Here is a 21036-nt window from a genome sequence, read left to right on the forward strand (position 1 = left end):
TTTATATTATGAATGAGGCGGTAAATTTTGAACTTTGATGTGATAGATCTTCCACGCCCGAAGATTCTAATCTAAATATTCTAAGTATGCAAGTTAGTATTTTATATTTTATTCTATCTATTTGTATCTCTCTGTCATATAAAGCGGAAAATACGATTTATTTGTTGTGAAAAATGGATTAGAAAAATGACGCCTGCTTACTCCCTCCGTCCTCTAATATAGGATATTCTAGTATTTTCATGACAGATTAAAAAGATGAGAAAATGATGCACATACTCCTATTTAATGCCTTGTTTGGTTATCATTTTACTGATTTTATAGCCGGATAGGATTAATTAGTTTCCAAAACACCTTAGAATATTTTATACTGGATAAAAATTTTAAACCCTTCAATGCCAAATTTTAAACCCTTCAATATCTTATATTTCAGGATACTACTGTGAAAACTGTGAAAAGAGGGGCTGCCAAGATTCCCGAGATGCGAACAACATGGTATAACAAAATTTCCTGCTTTGGTCCCTCCTTTATTTCGAATTCTGTATATATCAGGATTTTGTTATCCTATGGCTGGTTACTGCAATGTTCTCTATGTCCACATTCAGGGTGACTTCGCATATAAAAACAAAAAAGATTCCAACTTGTTTTTGGTATTCAACACTATACGGCCCTTTCCTAACAACATCTGAATTTCAGATTAGCTTCACCTCGATATTTCCTTCCGAACTACAAACCCCTAATAAAACTTCTTCGTCTTATCTTTTTTTTTTGTTTTTGGTGAAATAATCTCTTGTAGGAGATATGCAAAGACAAAAAGTAGTCAAGCAATTCGTAGAGCAGGAAACAACTTATTCTTTCCCTTTCTTTCATTCCAGTCACCCAAGTAGGTGCTTGTCTTTACATACATGGGTGAAAAGGAACAGGACATGCAACGATGCAGGAACGTAGCACCCAGCTCAGCTGCTCCTGCAAGGCTGTAGAAACGCTCCCTTCCACCACGGCTCTTTCAGGGCCAACTTACCATATCTTGATCACATATCATCTCGAGGTTCTTTGGTAGCCGACGGCGGGGAGCACTCGGCCTCCACAGCCAAATCCTTTACGACCTTTCGGCATGGATCGCCAAATACATCGTTGGTGACACTGATGGAACATTTGTTATTGCCGACACAGGCCTGGAGATATGGCGAACAGAGTATTAAGATATCAGTGCGTGGTGGACATTTGCAATGAAATCAAGTGCACTTATTGATTTCCGTGGTATCCCTGATCTAACAGGCTGAATTTGTGCAATGATAATATGGGCTGAGTTGATGAGAACATTCGTGTACAAGATGCTGGGTGGTGCTTGTTAGCTTACCTCTGTAACCAAGTCCAGAGCAGTCGTTGCATGGCAATTCCCGACAGAGAAGTTCTGGCAACCACCTGAAGGGGTTCCATAGCTCGCAAATGTAATCTTTGAGATCACATGCCCCTCATCACACTGTAAGTGAAGCTCCGGAGCTACCGTATTCAGGGTGGCACGACCGTTGGCAGCACGTGACCAGGAAGAAAGGGGAGGATAATAAGTCTCCGATATTTTTGAGCAGATTGTTTTGGTGTAATGAACCTGCAGCGATATCTGAGAAGGGTCTCCCCCTGTTTCCTCGAAGAGTACCAATAGATTGCCTGACTCTTGTAACCATTCGCGTGGTATGTGGTACCTGAAAGGAAACAAAGCGCTTACTAGGTTATATTTGCGCAAATGGATTGAAATAGTATTCAACTTAATGACAAGGTGCCAAACGTCTCAGTAATTCTACAGACAGAAACTATGCAAACTGACTATTCTCATTCAGAATGATCCTCACTCAAATTTCATATAGGAGCTACACATGGTATACCAAAATTGCCTGACTTGGTCCCTCCTTTTTTCGAATTCTGTCTATATCAGGATTCTGTTATCCTATGGCTGGCTACTGCAATATTCTCTATGTCCACATTCAGGGTGACTTCGCATATAAAAACAAAAAAGATTCCAACTTGTGACTTGTCTATATGAAGTATGCTGCCATGTATTAAATACTAAGGGCAACAAAGCATGACATGAAACTACTAATGAAACAGGTACGATATAAACTTATTTTTCTTAATACCAGCTTTGCGTAGCCATGCCACAGTTCGATCGGCACTTGCTATCACCGTACGTTCCTGCATAGCTGCACGAGGATGGGCACCCAGACTCTGGCGCTACTATCGACCAGTAGCGTCCAATGAGATGCCCATTCACCCAAGCCTGGCCCTTTCCCATGCTCCCAAGACCAATGGCCACCGGGTCGTTACCTTCCGGTGCATCAAACATTGTCTGCGTATGCAAAGCAGTTGTGAGGACATGAAATAAAAGATGCAGATTTAATTTCCTTGAAGTACAGCTGAAATCAAGGTTCAAATAGATTAACAGTGAACCCCAATTTTTCTGAATGAATAGGTCGAAGCTATTTATAAAATAATTTATCATCCTACAACAGAAAGTATAATACCATTAAATTAGTACTTCATGTGGTGAAGAAAATAGCTCACCTTGAACCATGTGAATGGTGTCTGTGTGTCATCATTCTGCATGCTACTCCACTTAGCATATCCTTGGTTCTCAGGAGAATAGAACCTCGAAAACTCACCTTTCAAACCAATCTGCAATTCGGAGAGATAATATTAAGCAAATTGTCCAGCTAATGCTGCACTAAAATTTGGATTTCATTATTCAAGCACATAGCACATAACTCAAGGTGCCTATGTACAAGACACTAGTGGACACAACATGATAAAGAGATGCTGAATGAAACCTTTATTATAGGTGAAGAACAGAGTGCAGGAAGTTAAGACAATTTTGATATAATGGCCAACCAAGGTTGTAGCCTTCTTATATCCATATTAACTCATAAGTACAATATTATAATATTTATCCTTCTAATGTAAAAATCTTTATAGCTGCATAACAATATGAATATACATGAGTGAACAGAAACATCTGAATCACAAAAACAAAATGTAGAAGAGGTTGAGATGCAAGCTTCATGTCATCTCAGTAAAAAAAAAATAATAAAAAAGCTAAAACTAGTCACTTTTACCTGATATATCCAAAGGGAATCAGTGAGGTCTATATCCCCATTAGACAAGCCAGTGAGTTTTACTTGACCTCTAAATCCAGCTCCATCCTTCTCCAAGAAAGCACCATAGTTCTTGCCAATGTCCAACCATTATGAAACAAGAAAAACATTTCACATCTCATGCCTGATGATCACGCATACAAATATAACAAAAAGGAAATGTGGAACAGAACAAAACGAAAATATGCATTAACAGAGTAACTGTAAAGATTCCACTAAAAGAAACTATAGTAAATTATGAGAAGATAACATTTTTTCTTTTTGAAAAAGAATGTTATGTTCAAATCCATAGGTCCAAACATGGTGTAATATGACCATGATGCATCCACGGCAAGTTCCGAAGAGAGTGATTCATTATAAGTTGCAATATCCCAAGTACCAATAATAAACAATAACTTTGTGCACTAGATAAAGTTAACGAAAAAGCTTAATTACTACGGCCTATGCATAAACATCATAAGTTCATAAATATTGCTGATCTATTGAAGTTAAGGGTGAATGCCTCGATGCCTGAGATAGTAATTAATCATGTCCGCATGGCCTTTCACATGCTAGAAACTCTATTAAGCTCAAAAGACAAAAGAATTTGGAATACCTGCAAGCCAACAATCTCCGACAACAACGTCAACTCATTAGGTCCTTGAACCAATTGAACTGGTTGATTCAGTGAGACCCAGTGACCAACCTTACTACCTTCATATTGAAAGATGATATGGATTAATGCATAACTGAATTAGATATTGGTCACGAGTAAATATAATACAAGAGCACACAAGACTCTATTTCCAAGAACTATATTAGACTAGTAATTCTCTGCTGATACAAGTTCCCATCTGGTCATTAGCTATAGAGAAAAACAAAGTTATGGACATGAAGCTCAATTCATAGAGACTGACTCAAGCACTCATAACATGAATAATTAATGTCAAACTCTACCTAGAACATATGAAATCCCAAAAATTAGGATATGGAGGAATCTACACCTTGCTGTGGGTGTAGTATGTTTTCTGAAACCGATATTAACATAAATAATTCAAAGGACTATGAATTGCAAATAAATACCTGCAAGCTTCCCATTTACAAATACACGTGCTACATCACGAATTTGGTCTATGGTTAGTGATGGAAGAATGCCTTTGGAATTCCAATATGCAATATCCTCCTCAGAAATGTTCACACTGTCGAATCAAATATGTGTACAGTAATTACATACCAAAATAACAAATGAACTGTGAACACAATAGAAAGTGAAGCACACAAACTGCAGATCAACATGAATCTTTTTCAAAAGAATTTAGTTAGGTTCTCCTCTTTTTTCCATGAAACAGGAGGGGAAAACCCCCTACTGATTTATTTTTTGTTAGTAGAAATTTAGAGAGGTATTTCTCAATTTAGCCTGCCTCTATGAATATCTACTTTAAAAAAATCAATATAAGTCGGAATTAAAAAAATAGGAGGAATTAACCAACAGTAAAAAGGAAATTGAAAAAGGAGAAAGTTACTTCACAAGGCAAACTTCTCCAAGCAGTTTGTATTTGGTTTTAATATTGAGTTTCATAGATAGGAAAAGTACTTCACAAGCAACCACCAAATATTACTGGGACTTTAAAGGATCATTTGGTGTGTACAAAAAAAAAATGAATGGATCGAAATGCTACATCCATATTGAGATACTTAAATCTTTGATGTCATGGAACAGTTCTCTGATGTCGACAACCCATGAATCTATATATGATTATTGTTTACCACTTTACCCCTAGGAAAAAATAATTGAAGGCCATTTACAAATGATTATTCTCCAACAAAGCTTGCTCAATTGTGTCGCTTCACCTCTTTTTTTTTTTCTCTTGGTTACAATTCCATCGCTACACTATTTCAACTGGTGAACTGAGTTTGTGGTAACACATTTTTACCACTTGGCAGCAAACATGCACATTTCATTCTTTAAAATGTGTAGAAGTATCATGTGAATCTTGGTCACTGTTACACGCAGGTTTAGTGAAAAGACAAGGATGTTTGGGTTCTATAGTATTTAAGTATGACCTTTTGCTGCTACTAGTTAATATATATCTTGGACACATGTAGGACATACTTAATTCCTCTACTATGTTAGTTGGACATGTGTAAGATCATGACACTTTTTGCATGTTCTGCACTCTTGCAAAAATAGAAGACGTAAACAGAATGCAAAAATGAATCAAGTAATGGCAACATTCAGCCAAGTTTTAAATGTCAAATCAACCAAGCATCATCTAGTTAAAGTAGACTTATGTGCAGATTCTCAATAAGGTCTGAGGTAACAAAATCATATTCTCCAACAGCTTGAAGGTCAATATTCACCTCGTAGTATATGAAAGGTAGTCAGAGATGTCTTTTGTCACATTTAAGTGCTCTAATATCCCCTGAGCAGCAAAGCTGCCTTCACCCCATTTGCCAATAGGCTCTTTAGAAGTCCACCACGTACTTGAGAGGTATGGATCACCAATAAGGGATAGAGTCCTAGGCTTATGTCTACTTGAATAACTGGGGGACCCTGATTCAACAGTAAAAACTGAAGTCTGTGCACCAACCTGAAAAGAGACGAGCTAACAATTAAAAAATGATCACATATGAAATGTTCAGTTTCTTGTAAGCTAGGTATACTTATTTTTATCATCTTCAAGTGGGACACTTTAAAAAAAAAAGGTAAAACCTAGTCATTGTTTCTTTAATACGACACAGATGAACTTGGAAGCACATAAAAATAAGAAGCTAAGAATTCCAGACAACCTTCAAGAGTTCACTATCAGAATAGGTTCCATGAAGGAATTGTGGCTACTATAATCATTCCAGCACATAAGATTGTAGGTGAATTCACGTGGTTGACACATTTGGGTGCTTATATGGAATGAAGGAATTGAAAATATTCAACAACAAAACCAGGACTCCATTCTAGAAGTCATGTCAGACTGACTCTTGACACTATAATGCTACGAAAATGCACTTTCAACTATTACTTTTCATAAATATTGAGTATATTAGCAATGGAAGTTCTAATATTTGATCGTAAGCATGCTGAAAAGACAGATACTTTAGAACAGAGGAAATATCAGCTTGGCAAAAACAGAAATTTTTCAGCAGTCACCAAATGTGAACATAACTTGTTGCTTTATGTTTTGCTTTACAATTTAGTATCTTTAGTTGTAGTTCAACATTGAAGAGTATATTACTCTGAAGGATAAATGGGATCACGGGAGAAACAAACTTCAAAACTTTTAGAGAATTAATTTCATCAAGATTGCTCATCAATTATGAGCAAACATAGAAAGAATTTTCATGTACACAGAAAGAAAATTTTCGAAATTCTTTTGTTAGAACAATTTTTATTTCAAATTCTGTTTCTGAGTTTGGACACAGCTACAGAACACTTTCCAGCTTTCACTTGTTTGTGCAGCAGTCCACCATGTTTATATCAGCATGTAAAGACGTGCTCACAGGTTATAGCGTCATAAGAAACATTATGTTCAGTTGGAGACCACTTACCCTAGCTGTATTAAAAGCCACATTTTCACAGTCTGGTAGTATGCTCACAGACCAGGGTGGTAGACTATAAGATTTTCCAAAAATCCAGACTGAAACATATTTATGTTCATCGATGTTGGCTAGAAAAGCTGAGCAAATCTGTCCGTTTTCTGAAATGCTTCCATTTGTATGGACTTTTCCACTGGAATATACATGAGCCTGAATCAAACAAGAGTAAGCAAAGCATTAGTGTTTCAACAGTACAAGGAAGGAACACATCTGAGGGCATACTCTACTAAGCTTGACTGAAATAACCAAAGCTGTGTAACTGCCATGTTGACGATACATTTTAGCAACTTAAACCTTGGCCATAAATAAGTTTTTGGAATCTAATGGTACACCAAACAATTGTTCACATTACTTTGTTCATTGGAAGCATTATCATAAACACATCCTACACTCCCAATTTCTAACCTCAGCAAACCTGACATGCATGATCCAAGTTTAATATTACAAAAAAAAACATGGACATATCATATATGCATTGTGGTCGAACCAAACCATGCCCAATTCAGACTATGCACATCGTTCATTGGCAGACTAACCAGCCAAATATGACAGAAATGGATAGCATTTCAAAAATGGAAAGCTTGGAGTGGAATAAATATTTTCCTATAAGTATTCAGATATGTTTAGATCAATAAGCTCTATCAGAGGCCATACTACCAACTTAGTAGATTAGCCAAATCAGTTTCCTGTCTTGTAAAAAAGACCTGAGATGGGAGGGGATGGAGTGAATGACCGAACCATAGTAATTTACTTAGATGGTCTAAAAGGAACCCATGGTTAAGTAGATGGACAAAACTGTAGATTTTTGAACAAGAAATTGGCACAAACCTCTTGCATGGGCCCCAATTTTACATATTGAGGTGATCCATCTACAGCAATAAGAGCTGGTTCACAGAGTTTAATAGCTGCATGTAGATCTTTCAAATGCCCCCACTTAGGTTGCCTTAAAATACCTGAAAGTAGCAAATTATGGATTCTACTTGGTATCTCTCATTTGATCTGAACTACATAACTTTTCAAGAATTGTACATACCATATTCATCAATTGGTGCATCATAATCATAGCTTGTTATCTGACGTGGACCACCAGCTGTTCGCTCAAAATTTGTTCCACCAAAATACTGCAAATGAATGAAGTACACTCAGATCTAAATATTAGAAACCATCAAAATCAGGCCTAAGAATAAGAACTTTCAAAAATGGAAATAAATTAATGGGATTAAATATGGATAGTAAAAGTGGCAAGATTGAAATCAGCACACTAACATGGTGTTTTTTTTTCTTGAAATGGAGTGACCATTTTGAACAATGCTAATGCATGTGCAAAATAATATAGCTTAGTTTTGATCTTCAGTTTACATATGCTCATCTGAACCCTTAATGAGTTAATGGCTGAAACAATCTTTAGACTCAAGTCTGAATTTTGGAAAATGCGAAAAAGAATTCAGTTATTTTAAGATAAACAATTGGGCTAGCCAATTAGGGAATGGAAAAGAAAACTCTAAATTTAAGTCTCAGAGAAATCTTAGTTCTTACCATGTAATAATTTTGCAAGCTTCCACCACGTTGATAAAATCGAGCTACAGCAAAAGCAATGTCTTGAGCAGGCCTATGAGGCAATGTTTCACCCCAGTCGACATACCTTTACATGATACACAGTAAGGTCATATTTTGCATGCAATAGCAGTACTGAATATGATGGTAAAAGAAGATGACATATGTTCAGATCAGCTTTGGGAATGGGCAATATAAACGTAATGTACTCTCAGAAATTGCAGCCTTTTATGGTCAAGATAACCCTAGTTTCAAAGAATAAAAGGCCAGAGGTCAAATTGTGTTTTCATATGGTCCATAAATGACCATTTGCTATGAACCACGTCCAGGAGCAAGTTCATTTGACCTAGGCCACCAAATCCACAACTACACCCACTCCTTAGTGCTATCCCTTTGGCCACTCTACCATGCCCCTCTCTGCAGCACTCCAGTCACCAGTTAGGAGGGCAATGCACCAGAATTTTTCACCTTGATTTCATTGTCCAAGGACAAGGATGAGTTTTGTTTTGTGCTGCATAAGTTCTGAATTTCTTTGCCATATCTATTCATTGATCTCTAAGTGAAGGATTGATTTAAAGCATGCGATCTATAGTTTAAAGATCCAGCATTCCTCAATTCAACAAAAAAAGGAGTGAAATGCTTTGGTGGTCCCTAAAGTTGTCTCGGATTCTGCTGTAGGTCCATAAACTCTCAAAATTGCAGATTGGCATTAAACTTGTTAAATGTACCATCACCAGCTCTTAAACCTGTACATGTGCCACGGTGGCACACCACAGATGCACCCATGGTCATTTCGAAGAGGGTATGGATCATTGGTGCAAAGCTTTTAGCCAGAGCTGATAAATCAAGGAACCACATACCATCCGTCCCAGTCCTCAGTCCATATTGTTGGCTTGTTGTAGGAATTTGGTTTAAATCCATCACAGTAAAAGGCATTGCAAGTATCAAGCTGCCAGAACAAAACAGTAATATATTACTTTATAACTAGCAAAACCTGACATAATTTAACCAAAAGGTTATCTCACTAGAGTTTGGGGTCACCTACAATTTGTTCGGGAGCATCTGTTTGCCTACACATTACCCAAGGAACACCAGTATCAAGTGCAAGTGCCATCTGAGCTGCCCATAACATGTATCTCTTCCCTGCTTGACCATAGCGGCCTTGAATGTTACCGTATTCATTTTCAATCTGTTAAACATTATCCAGAAGGAAAAAAATTATACACATGCTATGTATGTAATTCAACAGACACATTAAGCATGAATATGAGTCTATCTCGGTTGAGGGTGTGGATGCACCCCACCCCCAACTCTTAACAGTTCAAAATCAAATCCATGCTGCCATACTTGACCAACAGAGATTTTGGCTACATAACATATTTAAGCATGGTATCCTTTACCACATTCTGGTTCAACATTTAAGTCTACCGTGAGAACCATCCATTTCTAGAATGCAACACAACAGTATTGAAAAAACAAAGGAGCAGCCATTGCTGGGTTTAACAATATCAATATACTGAATGAGACTAGCAAAGATATTTAACAATAAAGCCATCAAATAGCACCAACTAAAAATTATTTAATTCACAAATAACATAATATCCACCTGCCATCGACATCTTTCACATCATCTCTAGGTGTATTAACTAATGGATGATAAACAGAACTTAACCTAACAATTTACTTTCCAAACAAAGCATTACAATTAAGTTTTCAATATCATCATCACCATTAATACTACTATCTTCATAATGTTTTTTCTTTGAAAAAGTTAAGACATTAAGTAGTCAAGGACCCACAAGAAAATGTCAAATTCGGATAATTTCATATTCAAGGAGATGGTGTTAGCTCCATCGGAACATTTAAGAATAGTTAATACTTTGTAATATTCTTTTAAAAAATGGAAATAATGAAATGTAACATGCATAGATTAATGAGACATACCAATCAGTTACTCTCAACAAAAAAGAGGAAAAAGAATAGAACCAGTCAGTGAGCTCTAAGAATAGCTTTCAGACCTGCTGCAGTATAATGGGACCACCTTGCCATGAATAAAGTTTCTCCTCTTTCATGATATTTACGATTTTTGTCACAAAAGTCTGCATTTCAGCCTGCAAGAATATTCTATGGATTAGTGGATCTAAAGAAAAGAATAAAGAATGCTCATCAGACTCTCAGACTAAATTTATGAATCTAGTTCCTCTACCTTGTAGGGTTCATTGTCAGTACGGAATTCTATCCCAGGGATGTCACGCAGCCAAACTGGGAAACCACTGCAGAAATGTATGACAAAACAACATAAACTAAATGAACAAAGAGAACAATTCTACTCACATATTATTCAATTGAAGATGTGTAACAAAATAAAACCATGTAGGCTTAAATGAAGAAAGAAGATGTTCAGTTTGGTAGGGTTGGGTGTGGGAAACATGAAAAGGGAATAATATAGGATAAATATCCACACTACAGAATTACATGACAAAAAAATAAAATAAACAAAAAGAACATTTGTCATTGAGTTTTTCCCAATGGGAGAATTGTTTGATCATATAAGACCTCGTAAGCTTAAGTATAAGAAGTTGTTGAGTTTGTAGGGACGAACATCAAAGCAAAGATATTAGGAAAATTCACATGATAGAGTTAAGTTGCACATAAAAAGAGTCCAATGTATATGTCTCAAAGTGTATCCCAATAGAATATAACATCCTATCCTTGTGGAGAATCTTAAATGTAAATCCCAAGCTACCCAGCTAAACAATGCTTACTATGGTCCCAACCATAATTACATCGAAGTTCTACCAAAGTAGATATGACGAAGTCTGTCTATTAGAGTATATTAGGGATATCTCTATAATAGGTAGATTAGGATTGTATCCAGATCCTACCATATCTGTAGTAGCTTGTCCTACAAGACATGTACCCCTATATATACCGGCTCAGGCCTCAATGCAGTACAATCAATCTATTATTCTACATGGTATCACGAGATTAGGTTTAGATCCTAGGCCACAAACCCTAATTTTCCGCTGCTCGCCGCGCCCCTATTCTTCCAGCACCACCGGCCGTCTCCCCACGACACGCATCTTGCGCCCCCCCCTCAACGGCCCCCTAGCGTGCCTCCGGGGAGGTCACCCATGACCTCCGCCCGGGGCCGCGCCCTCCAAGGTCCAGTGGCCGATCGAATCGATCCGCCGCCATCGTCGTATCGTGAAGAACTCACCTGGGTGTCGCTGTCCGCAGGCTAGCCTTGGCCTCCCTCCTCTCGCTCCTCACCTGGCAAGATCCACCGCCAGTAGGTCATCTCCACGCTCATCCTTGTCAGACTGTATTTGTGCTTCCCTAGTATAAATGCACCGGCCTAGTGCCCTGTGCAGTATTAATGCTAGCTATTAGACTTAAACCTCTCTAGTATAGCGTTCACACTGTGGACCCTTGGCTCCTCAGCCCATCTATATGTAATCCCCTTTGTACACCATGTATCAATACAAGAATACAGAAGCTTTCATGGTATCAGACGCCTAGGTTCTCACCCAGGCCATTCCCTTCCGCAACAGGCGCTGCTTCAAGCGCGCCGCCCCTCCAGCGAGCCGCCCCTCCAGCGCGCTGCCCCTCCAGCGCGCCGCCTGGTGCTGCTCCAAGCGCGTCATCTGACGCCGCTCATGGCCGGCGCCAACGTCGACGCTTCCGCCGCCGCCGCCGCCTTTCATCCTGACGGCCGGCCGATCACGCCCGCCGATTCCACGAAGGATGCTCGCGCCCGCCAGGCCGCCCGCGACGCTGCTCTCGCCCGATGCTCGTCTCAGCGCCGCCCTTGGCCGCGCCGCGCGGGAACGCACTGCGGCCGACCTCTCACCTCCGCCCGACGCCGATGACGACGATGCTTCCTTCACCACCGTCGACAACGAACCCCTCTACGACGCCGTTGCTCAGCACGAGGCCACTGCGCTCCTTAACCTTCACACTCAGGCGGTCTCGGTGCAGAACATCCGCGCCCTCATCCCGCTTCAACTCGACGGTGCGTCCACCTTCTACGCTCGGTGGCGCGAATCCTTCCTCCTCACCCTTGGGTGGTACTCCCTGGAACGCCATGTCCTATCGGACATCGCCGCTCCCACCTCCGCCGATTGGGTCCGGATGGACTGCGTCGTGCGGACTTGGCTCCTCGGCACCATCTCCAACGACCTCGCCGACACCGTCTCCGAGCGCCGTGCCACCGCCCGCGACATCTGGCTCGCCATCGAGTCCCAATTTCTCGGGAATCAGGCGACGCGTGCCCTGTACGCCGACTCCGACTTCCGCACCTTCTGTCAAGGCGACCTCTCCGTCGCTGACTACTGTCGGCTCTACAAGCGCAAGGCGGAGGATCTCCGCGACCTCGGCGAACCAGTCTCCGACCGCACCCTCGTCCTCAACATCATCCGCGGCCTCAACGAACGGTTCGAAGCCATCGGTCTTCACCTTCGCCGCACCAATCCCCTGCCCAGCTTCCTGCAGGTCCGAGCTGATCTACAGATTGAGGAGCTGACCATGGCCAAGACCACCCCCGCGACCGTCCTCTTCTCCAGCTCCAGTGGCGGCAAGGGCTCCTCCAACGGAGCTCGCTTGCCCGGCGCCCCCCCGCAGCACCAACAAGGACCCCCCGGCCTCTCCTCTGGTGGCTCCTCTAAGCGCGGCAAGCGCGGCAAGAGGAGCTACGGCGCCGAGAACGCCGGCGGTCGGCCCGGCGGCGGAGGCCACTCCGGCTCCTCTGCTTCGACGGGGTCTGGCGGCCAAGGTCCAGGAGGTGGCGGTTTTTGGCCCAGCTACCACAACCCGTGGACAGGTTCCATCCACATGTGGCCTGGGCCTCGCGGTCCGCCCCGCCCGCCACCTGCTGGGCCGGCCCAGCCCCCTCACGCCTTCATCGCAGGGCCATCTGGACAGTGGGCCGGTCAGTGGGGTGTCCCAGCTCCCAACCCACCGATGGGCCCTCCTGCTCCCAGCCCCTACACCACTGGCTGGGATCAGCCTCCTCAGCACGACTGGTATTTTGATACTGGAGCCACAAACCATATTGCCTCCGATGCTGGTACTCTCTCTTCCACTGCCCCTACCTCTATTTACTCTCCCACTAACATTGTTGTCGGTGACGGTAGCCTTGTACCTGTCACATCCACTGGCACTGCTCATCTTTCTCACAATCTTCATCTTAATAATGTTCTCATCGCACCAAACCTTATTAAGAATCTCATTTCCGTTCGTCAGTTTACCATTGACAATAACTGTAGTGTGGAATTTGATCCTTTTGGTTGTTCTGTGAAGGATCTTCCCACTCGGAGCGAGATCGCCAGGTGTAACAGTTCCGGGCCTCTCTACCCCCTACTACCTTCGGCCTCTGCTCTTCTTGCATCTTCCTCCTCGGTACTTTGGCATCAACGGCTCGGGCACCCCGGTCATGAGGCACTCTCCAAGCTCGCTCACTTGGCTGACATCAAGTGCACATCAAGCACCACCGATGGTCTCTGCCATGCCTGCCAGCTTGCTCGACATGTTCGCCTTCCATTTCATGCCTCCTCTTCTCGTGCTAGTCACATATTTCAGCTATTACACTGTGATCTCTGGACCTCGCCTATCACTAGTGTTTCTGGTCACAAATATTATCTTGTCATACTTGATGATTATTCGCATTATCTATGGACATTCCCTTTACGTCTCAAGTCTGACACTTTTTCCACCTTGTCGAATTTTTTCGCTTACGTCCACACCCAATTTGGTGTTCCTGTTCAGGGACTCCAAAGCGATAATGGTCGCGAATTCGACAACCTTAGTGCTCGCTCATTCTTTGCGTCCCACGGAGTCCTTTTTCGCATGTCATGCCCTTACACCTCCGCTCAGAATGGCAAAGCCGAACGCATTATCCGCAGCACCAACAATGTCGTTCGCTCCCTGCTATTCCACGCAAGTGTACCACCCTCCTATTGGGCTGCCGCCCTCGGCATGGCGACACACCTCCTCAACATTCTCCCCACCAAAACCCTATCCTTCTCCACTCCCCACTTTGTACTGTTTGGTGTACAACCATCCTATGAGCACCTAAGGGTTTTCGGGTGTAAGTGTTACCCCAACCTCTCCGCTACAGCCGCTCACAAACTCGCTCCCCGCTCCACCCTATGTGTGTTCCTTGGCTACTCCCCTCACCACAAGGGCTATGTTTGCCTTGATCGCCACACAAATCGCACCATCATCTCTCGCCACGTTGTCTTTGACGAAACCTCATTTCCCTTCGCCGAAGATCCCTCACCACCACCCTACGAGGCCTTTGCCTTTTTGGAAGATTTTTCTAACCCTGTGACAGTCCCCTTTCCACTGTCACCGTGTTTTCCTTCTACAGGTCCGCCCATCACACCGGCTCGTGGGCCCTCGACTTCAGGCCCACCTCCGGCCCCCGGCCCACCGCTGCCCCGTGCAGCCTTGTGGACCCCTGGCGGGACGTCTTCCCCTGATGGGCCGCTACCTATGCCCCAGCGGATAACCCGCTCCGACAACTCACACCGGCCACCCGCGACGGCACCATCCCCCGCACCGGTGCCACCTTCCTCCGCGACAGCGCCATCTCCGTCACTGCACCAACGGTTCGGCATCGTCTACACCCGTCGCGACCAGGCCGCCCCTGCTGGCGGCTCAACCGCAGCAGCCCCTGTCGCGGCTGCCCTCGACGCCCCCACCGCATCACCCTCTGATGTGGCGACCCGTGGCGCCCAGGCCACGTCGCGCCCGGCTACATCGCCATCTTCCCCGAGCATCCCTGCAGGAGCCGTACCCGTGCCGCCCATCGCCAACCAGCACGCCATGCGGACTCGCGGCAAGCGCGGCATCCGCATGCCCGCCGTCTTTCAGGCTGCATCACTGTCCCCGGTCCCTCGCACCTACCGGGCTGCTCTCGCCGACCCGAACTGGCGCGCGGCAATGGAGGCGGAGTACTCCGCCCTCCTTGCCAACAACACCTGGGATCTCCTCCCACGGCCGTCTCATGCCAATGTGGTGACAGGCAAATGGGTTTTCAAACACAAATTCAAGGCTGATGGTTCTCTTGAGCGCTACAAGGCAAGATGGGTCCTTCGCGGCTTCACCCAGCGCCCCGGTATTGACTTCGCTGAGACTTTCAGTCCTGTTGTGAAGCCCGCAACCGTCCGCACTGTGCTATCCTTGGCTCTCTCACGTTCTTGGCCCATTCATCAACTGGATGTCAACAACGCCTTCCTCCAAGGTACTCTGTCTGAAACTATCTATTGTGCACAACCTGCTGGCTTTGAGGATTCAGCTCACCCGGATTTTGTCTGTCGTCTAAATCGGTCTCTCTATGGACTGAAGCAAGCTCCACGCGCATGGTACAGCCGGTTTGCTTCTTTTCTTCTAAAACTTGGTTTTATTGAGGCAAAGACAGACTCCTCGCTATTCATCTATCACTCCGGCGCCGATACAGTTTACCTCTTACTGTATGTTGACGACATTGTCCTCACTGCATCTTCTTCAAGCTTACTTCAGAGGATCATCAGTGCACTCCAACATGAATTCTCTTTGAAAGATCTCGGTCAGCTGCATCACTTTCTTGGAATGCATGTTCAGCACACGCCCTCTGGCTTGTTCCTTTCCCAACGACAGTATATGATAGAACTGCTTGACCGCGCTGGGATGACAGATTGCAAGTCTTGCACTGCTCCTGTTGATCTGAATCCCAAGCTTCCTGCCGACAGCGATCCGGTTGCCGACCCGACAGACTTCCGCAGTCTTGCCGGTGCCCTACCTCACCTTCACTCGACCGGACCTCTCCTATGCAGTTCAGCAGATTTGCCTCCATATGCATGACCCAAGGGAACCTCACCTGGCCGCCTTAAAGCGCATCCTGCGCTATGTTCGTGGCACAGTACATATGGGCTTGCTTATTCGACCATCTTCTCAGCAAGAACTGGTCGTCTATTCTGATGCAGATTGGGCTGGCCGTCCTGATACTCGCAAATCAACATCTGGCTATGCTGTCTTTCTTGGCGACAGTCTCATCTCATCGTCTTCCAAGCGCCAGAACACAGTCTCCCGTTCAAGCGCTGAAGCCGAATACAGGGCGGTCGCCAATGCCGTTGCTGAAGCCACTTGGTTACGACAGTTACTGACCGAGCTCCACACTCCCCTGCGTACCACAACTCTCGTCTATTGCGACAATATCAGCGCCATCTACATGTCCAAAAACCCTGTGCAGCATCAACGCACTAAACACGTGGAAATTGATCTCCACTTTGTTCGGGAACGAGTCGCTCTTGGAGATACTCGTGTTCTTCATGTTCCAACGACCTCTCAGTTCGCCGACATCTTCACCAAAGGACTGCCCACTTCAGTCTTCTCGGAGTTTCGTTCCAGTCTTAATGTCTGGGCACCAGACGATTCGACTGCGGGGGCGTGTTAGACTGTATCTGTGCTTCCCTAGTATAAATGCACCGGCCTAGTGCCCTGTGCAGTATTAATGCTAGCTATTAGACTTAAACCTCTCTAGTATAGCGTTCACACTGTGGACCCTTGGCTCCTCAGCCCATCTATATGTAATCCCCTTTGTACACCATGTATCAATACAAGAATACAGAAGCTTTCAATCCTTGCCTGGCGGAATCTGTTGGATCAGGTGGCATCTTCCGCGACCGCCGGAGCGGCTCCACCCGTCGGTGGCTGCGGCGGCGGCTGGCCGCGCTCCCTTCTACCACCCCCTCCCCTGGCAAGACCCGCCGCCGGGCTCAGACCGGCTCCGATCCGCCAGTCTCCAGCACCGCCTGGCGCCAGGCTGACCTGGCGGAGCCGCCTCCACCCGTCCCGCCCCGCCTTCCACACCGCCGGCCTGCCGCCCGACCCCCTCTGGCTTTTCCTTTCTCTCTCGCACCATGGCTGGCTGATGCCTGTTGACCATGGTGGGGAACAAACAGGAAAGAGATAATTGGGTTGGGGGGTCTCCGTTTTGCGCACCCGGAGATTCTACATGAGAAATTGCTGATGTGTCATCTTCTTTTGCCCGATCAGCTATCAGGGTTGAGTTGCCCACTGCCCGTCGACCTCACGCACCTCTACCTCAAAATCGTCACCAGCTCCCCTCGTCAACTTGTGTGAATCGGCTTGGTGTGCGGTGCGCGTAGGGGCACCCCTCCCACGGCGCCGTTAAGCGATCTTCTCCTACACAGTCTCTACGTCGGTCGTCCTCGACTACCACCACTTCAATCCGTGCGCATCATCGTCTGTCGTCCCGTATGTGCACCCTCAGTCTGATCAGCCGATCAGTGCACGGTTGTGGTACGTGCGGATTTGGTACGGTTGTCCTAAGTACGCGTGCACCTCCATCGACACAAGGGTTGCGGCTGCATCGCCTCTTCCGGCAGCAGCGCCGCCCTCCCTGGTCCTCCTCGCCATTGCATCTACATCGCCGTCGACTACGTCCTCGACCACGTCCACGTCGTCTTCCTCGACAACATCTGTGACCGCGTCCACGACTACGTCATTGTGCGCATCACGCACATGGTCCTCGTCAAGCTAATCAAGCGTTGTGCCGTCTTCTTCGAGCACCGCCGCCGCTACCCATGGATTGTCCGGCCCTGCCATAGACTGTCCGCCTCCCCTCTCCGACTCGTTTCGTCTAGCACAACCTCATCGCCAGGGTCGCCATCTCTTCCCTGACTACTTCATCTACTCCGGCAAGCAGGCTGCATCGACATCTTCTGCCCCGTCGTTCTTCTGCGCATGCGACCACCGTGGAGGCCTTCTCTGCTGGTCCCTCAGAAAATGGTGTGTCTGGTTGTGCCCTCTACCTTGCACGTCCGGTATTGGCAACATCGGTGCGTGCCTTCATCCTCGACTCGTTCTCGGGTGTGGCAAACCTGGCGCACACATCGCCACGGCAGCCTTGATCTCGTCCTCAGCATCGATCTTCCTCCCCGACGACTGCCTCGACGCGTCACCGTCTTCGTCTACGATGCTTTCTCTTATGCGCCACTAGCTCTGGCGCCCACCATGGTGCACCCATGGCTTCATGAGCGGCTACCTCGACTTCAGCATCCTCGACTGCTTCGACGACCACGACTACCCTATGCACGGCATCCACGACCATGGCTATTCACCCTCGTCTCGGCTACATCAACATCGGCACAAAGGGCTATCATCTGCATGAGGATTCGCCAATTTTCTCTTGTCAAAGCATTCGTACTGCACCAACGTTATGTTTGCGGGGGGATGTCAGTCCGTTGGTTTCTACCTTCGGCTTCTTCTCCAGCCGTCTGCAGTACTACCACTATGACTGCGGGGGAATATTAGAGTATATTAGGGGTATCTCTATAATAGGTAGATTAGGATTGTATCCGATCCTACCATATCTGTAGTAGCTTTGTAGTAGCTTCACAGACTCACAGAAGTCTCACAAACCCACAAGCAATACAACACACAGTGGACGTAGGGTTTTACGCTCCGGCGGCCCGCACCACTCTAAACTCTTATGTGCTTCTCGTGTTCATACGCCTCTAGATCGAGCATTCCTTGACTTGCCCCAAACTCATCCTAAACTAGGATTAGGCGGGTGCACTCCGCCACCCGGCTGGAGAAATCCTCCGACAAGGCCAATTCTCACCTATGATAGAACAGAATCATATTGTGGTTTGATGCGATAGCGAGTACAATACATTCAAGCAGTTGGATGCGAAGATATAAACAGACCCGAAATTCCATTCAGCACAAGCATATGGGCCGATACGCAGAAAAAGAAATAGACCTTCAGCAGCAACCAGCTTCGCAAACTTGACAATATCAAACCTTCCTTCAAAGTAATACTGGGCAAAAAAAAATGTTTCAGAGGAAGCATAAGCTACTCACGGCCTGTACATAGTACTATGCCGCTTGATGTGAATAAAGGAGTCAATGCAGTACCTGGCCTTTGGCCGGCTCATGCCCATTCCAAAAGATATATGTCTCAATCACATCCGCACCGCCCTCCTTGCACTTTGCAATCAGGCTCGGCCACATCTGGAGAAAAAGTCGCGTGCCCGTTCATCGCGTGTTAATTACAAATGACGTGAATGTAGATGCCGCAAACTTGCCAACGAACCCCATGGCGAACAAACAGCGATACTAAACTAAACGAAGAAAAACGCACGAAGGGCTAGAAACATCCCACGATTAAACAGAAATTAGAACTCGCCTAATTGGAAACGCAACATGCGCGAACCCATCGCCAACCGCCAACGACTCTGCTCCTATTAACCGCGAGCAGCCGAGCCCAACCGCCGCGCGAATAAAACATTTCGAGATGCAATTCCACCTATCGCGGCGGCGGCCGCCGAACCAGTCAACCACCCCCCTCGGAGTTCCCGAACCCCGTCCCACCGCCGCGGCGGTTGAAGCACCCCAAAACCTCAGTGCGGTGCTGACCTCGGGCGTGGCGCGCGGGTAGTGGAGCCCCGCGGAGACGAGCATCCTCCGCTTGCCGCCGAGGATCACCGCGCGGTGGTCGTAGGTGACGTTGAACGGCTCGTAGAAGGCCCCGCTGTCGCCGTCTCCACCACCATCGACCACCTGCCTCAGCACCCCCGCCGCCTCCGCCGCCCGCAACGGGACCGACGCGGCGAGGCAGCCGAGGAGGAGAAGTAGAGAGAGTGATCCAAGAGGAGGCGGCAGCCATCGCGACGGCGCGGAGAGCGAGGCGGCGGACATGGCGGAAGCGGAGAGGGGCGAGCAGAGACTAGACTCGAGAGAGTGGGAGCACGCAAGGGGAAAGGAAATATCAGAAGCGGTGCGATTGTCGAGGTGGGCCCGCCTCTGCTTCTTTTTCCTCTTCGTTTTTTTTTTTGAAGAGTTCCGTTGGGGTTTGTTTGTTAGTTGATGGGATTGCGTACGACAGCACGGATAAGAAGCGTGGTTGATACCTCACGCAACGCATAATGATTGGGGATTAACCACACGGAGCAGCAAACGTCCACGTCATCACGGATAGGGGGCCGCTTCTCCGTCAAGGCCAACGGTTGGGTTGCTAGTTTGAGGTCTTAGAAATCTATACAGTTGTAGTTGTAGGAGAGAGAATACACTATATTACGAAACTGGTAAAGTATATATGCATTCGGGTAGAGTCAGGTTAGTCTATATCCTTAATAAGTCGAGTCAAGAGCATCTAGACGAGGATGCAAGCAAGTAGGAGCCTGGTACCCCTATTCGGCCCGTATCATAGTGCTAAGAAAGAAGAAGATCGGCTGATTTTGATTCAATAATCGGAGATAAAATAAGAAAAAAAAGTAACGAGCTAAGGAAGCAAGCAAGCGTAACGAGCAATAAAATTTCCATCCCACAAACAAGCAACCAAGGGATGGAGTACTGATCTCGGATGTCTCGTGCTGATCCACGTAGAATTTTTTATGTAAAGAGGAGAGAGGAGATAGAATGACGTGGTTGTTTCGCTGCTAAAATTAAGAATTATGAGGCCATTTATTTACCATTGTATGAGTTGTTATTGCCATGTTGCTGATAATATTCTTATTTTTCATTTGATATGGTACTACTACGAAATAAAAAATATAAAATTCTATTACATAGGTTATCTATTTAGTCGTCTTGAGATTACGTCATCGTATATCATCTATTAGATATCTGCTCCAGTATAGTTGCCATAGACTCTAAACCAACTGGCGTCATGTAGCCCGGAGGCCGGAGAGCCGAGAGCGTGCCAGTGATTCATGATCCGTTTGCTGTCCTTATCTGGTCAGCTATAAAAAAGGAAGAG

At 45.6% G+C, this 21036-nt stretch overlaps 1 protein-coding gene across 1 annotated transcript; it reads right to left on the reverse strand.

Annotated features, from left to right (window-relative positions):
* Nucleotides 1-825: 825 nt before the first annotated feature.
* Nucleotides 826-20035, reverse strand: LOC112887271 (beta-galactosidase 15). Its single transcript, XM_025953409.1, has 19 exons — nt 19695-20035; nt 19194-19289; nt 18984-19096; nt 10474-10540; nt 10286-10378; nt 9313-9456; nt 9128-9216; nt 8250-8355; nt 7747-7834; nt 7542-7666; nt 6666-6863; nt 5484-5713; nt 4206-4321; nt 3739-3836; nt 3105-3215; nt 2557-2667; nt 2133-2341; nt 1358-1700; nt 826-1172 (listed from the first exon to the last, which is right to left on the reverse strand). The coding sequence occupies exons 1-19, from the start codon at nt 19974-19976 to the stop codon at nt 1029-1031; spliced, it is 2763 nt and encodes a 920-aa protein (XP_025809194.1). The 5' UTR covers nt 19977-20035; the 3' UTR covers nt 826-1028.
* Between the last annotated feature and the right edge of the window lie 1001 nt (nt 20036-21036).

This window comes from Panicum hallii, chromosome 3 (genome assembly GCF_002211085.1).
Source record: "Panicum hallii strain FIL2 chromosome 3, PHallii_v3.1, whole genome shotgun sequence".
Classification (NCBI taxonomy): Eukaryota; Viridiplantae; Streptophyta; class Magnoliopsida; order Poales; family Poaceae; genus Panicum; species Panicum hallii.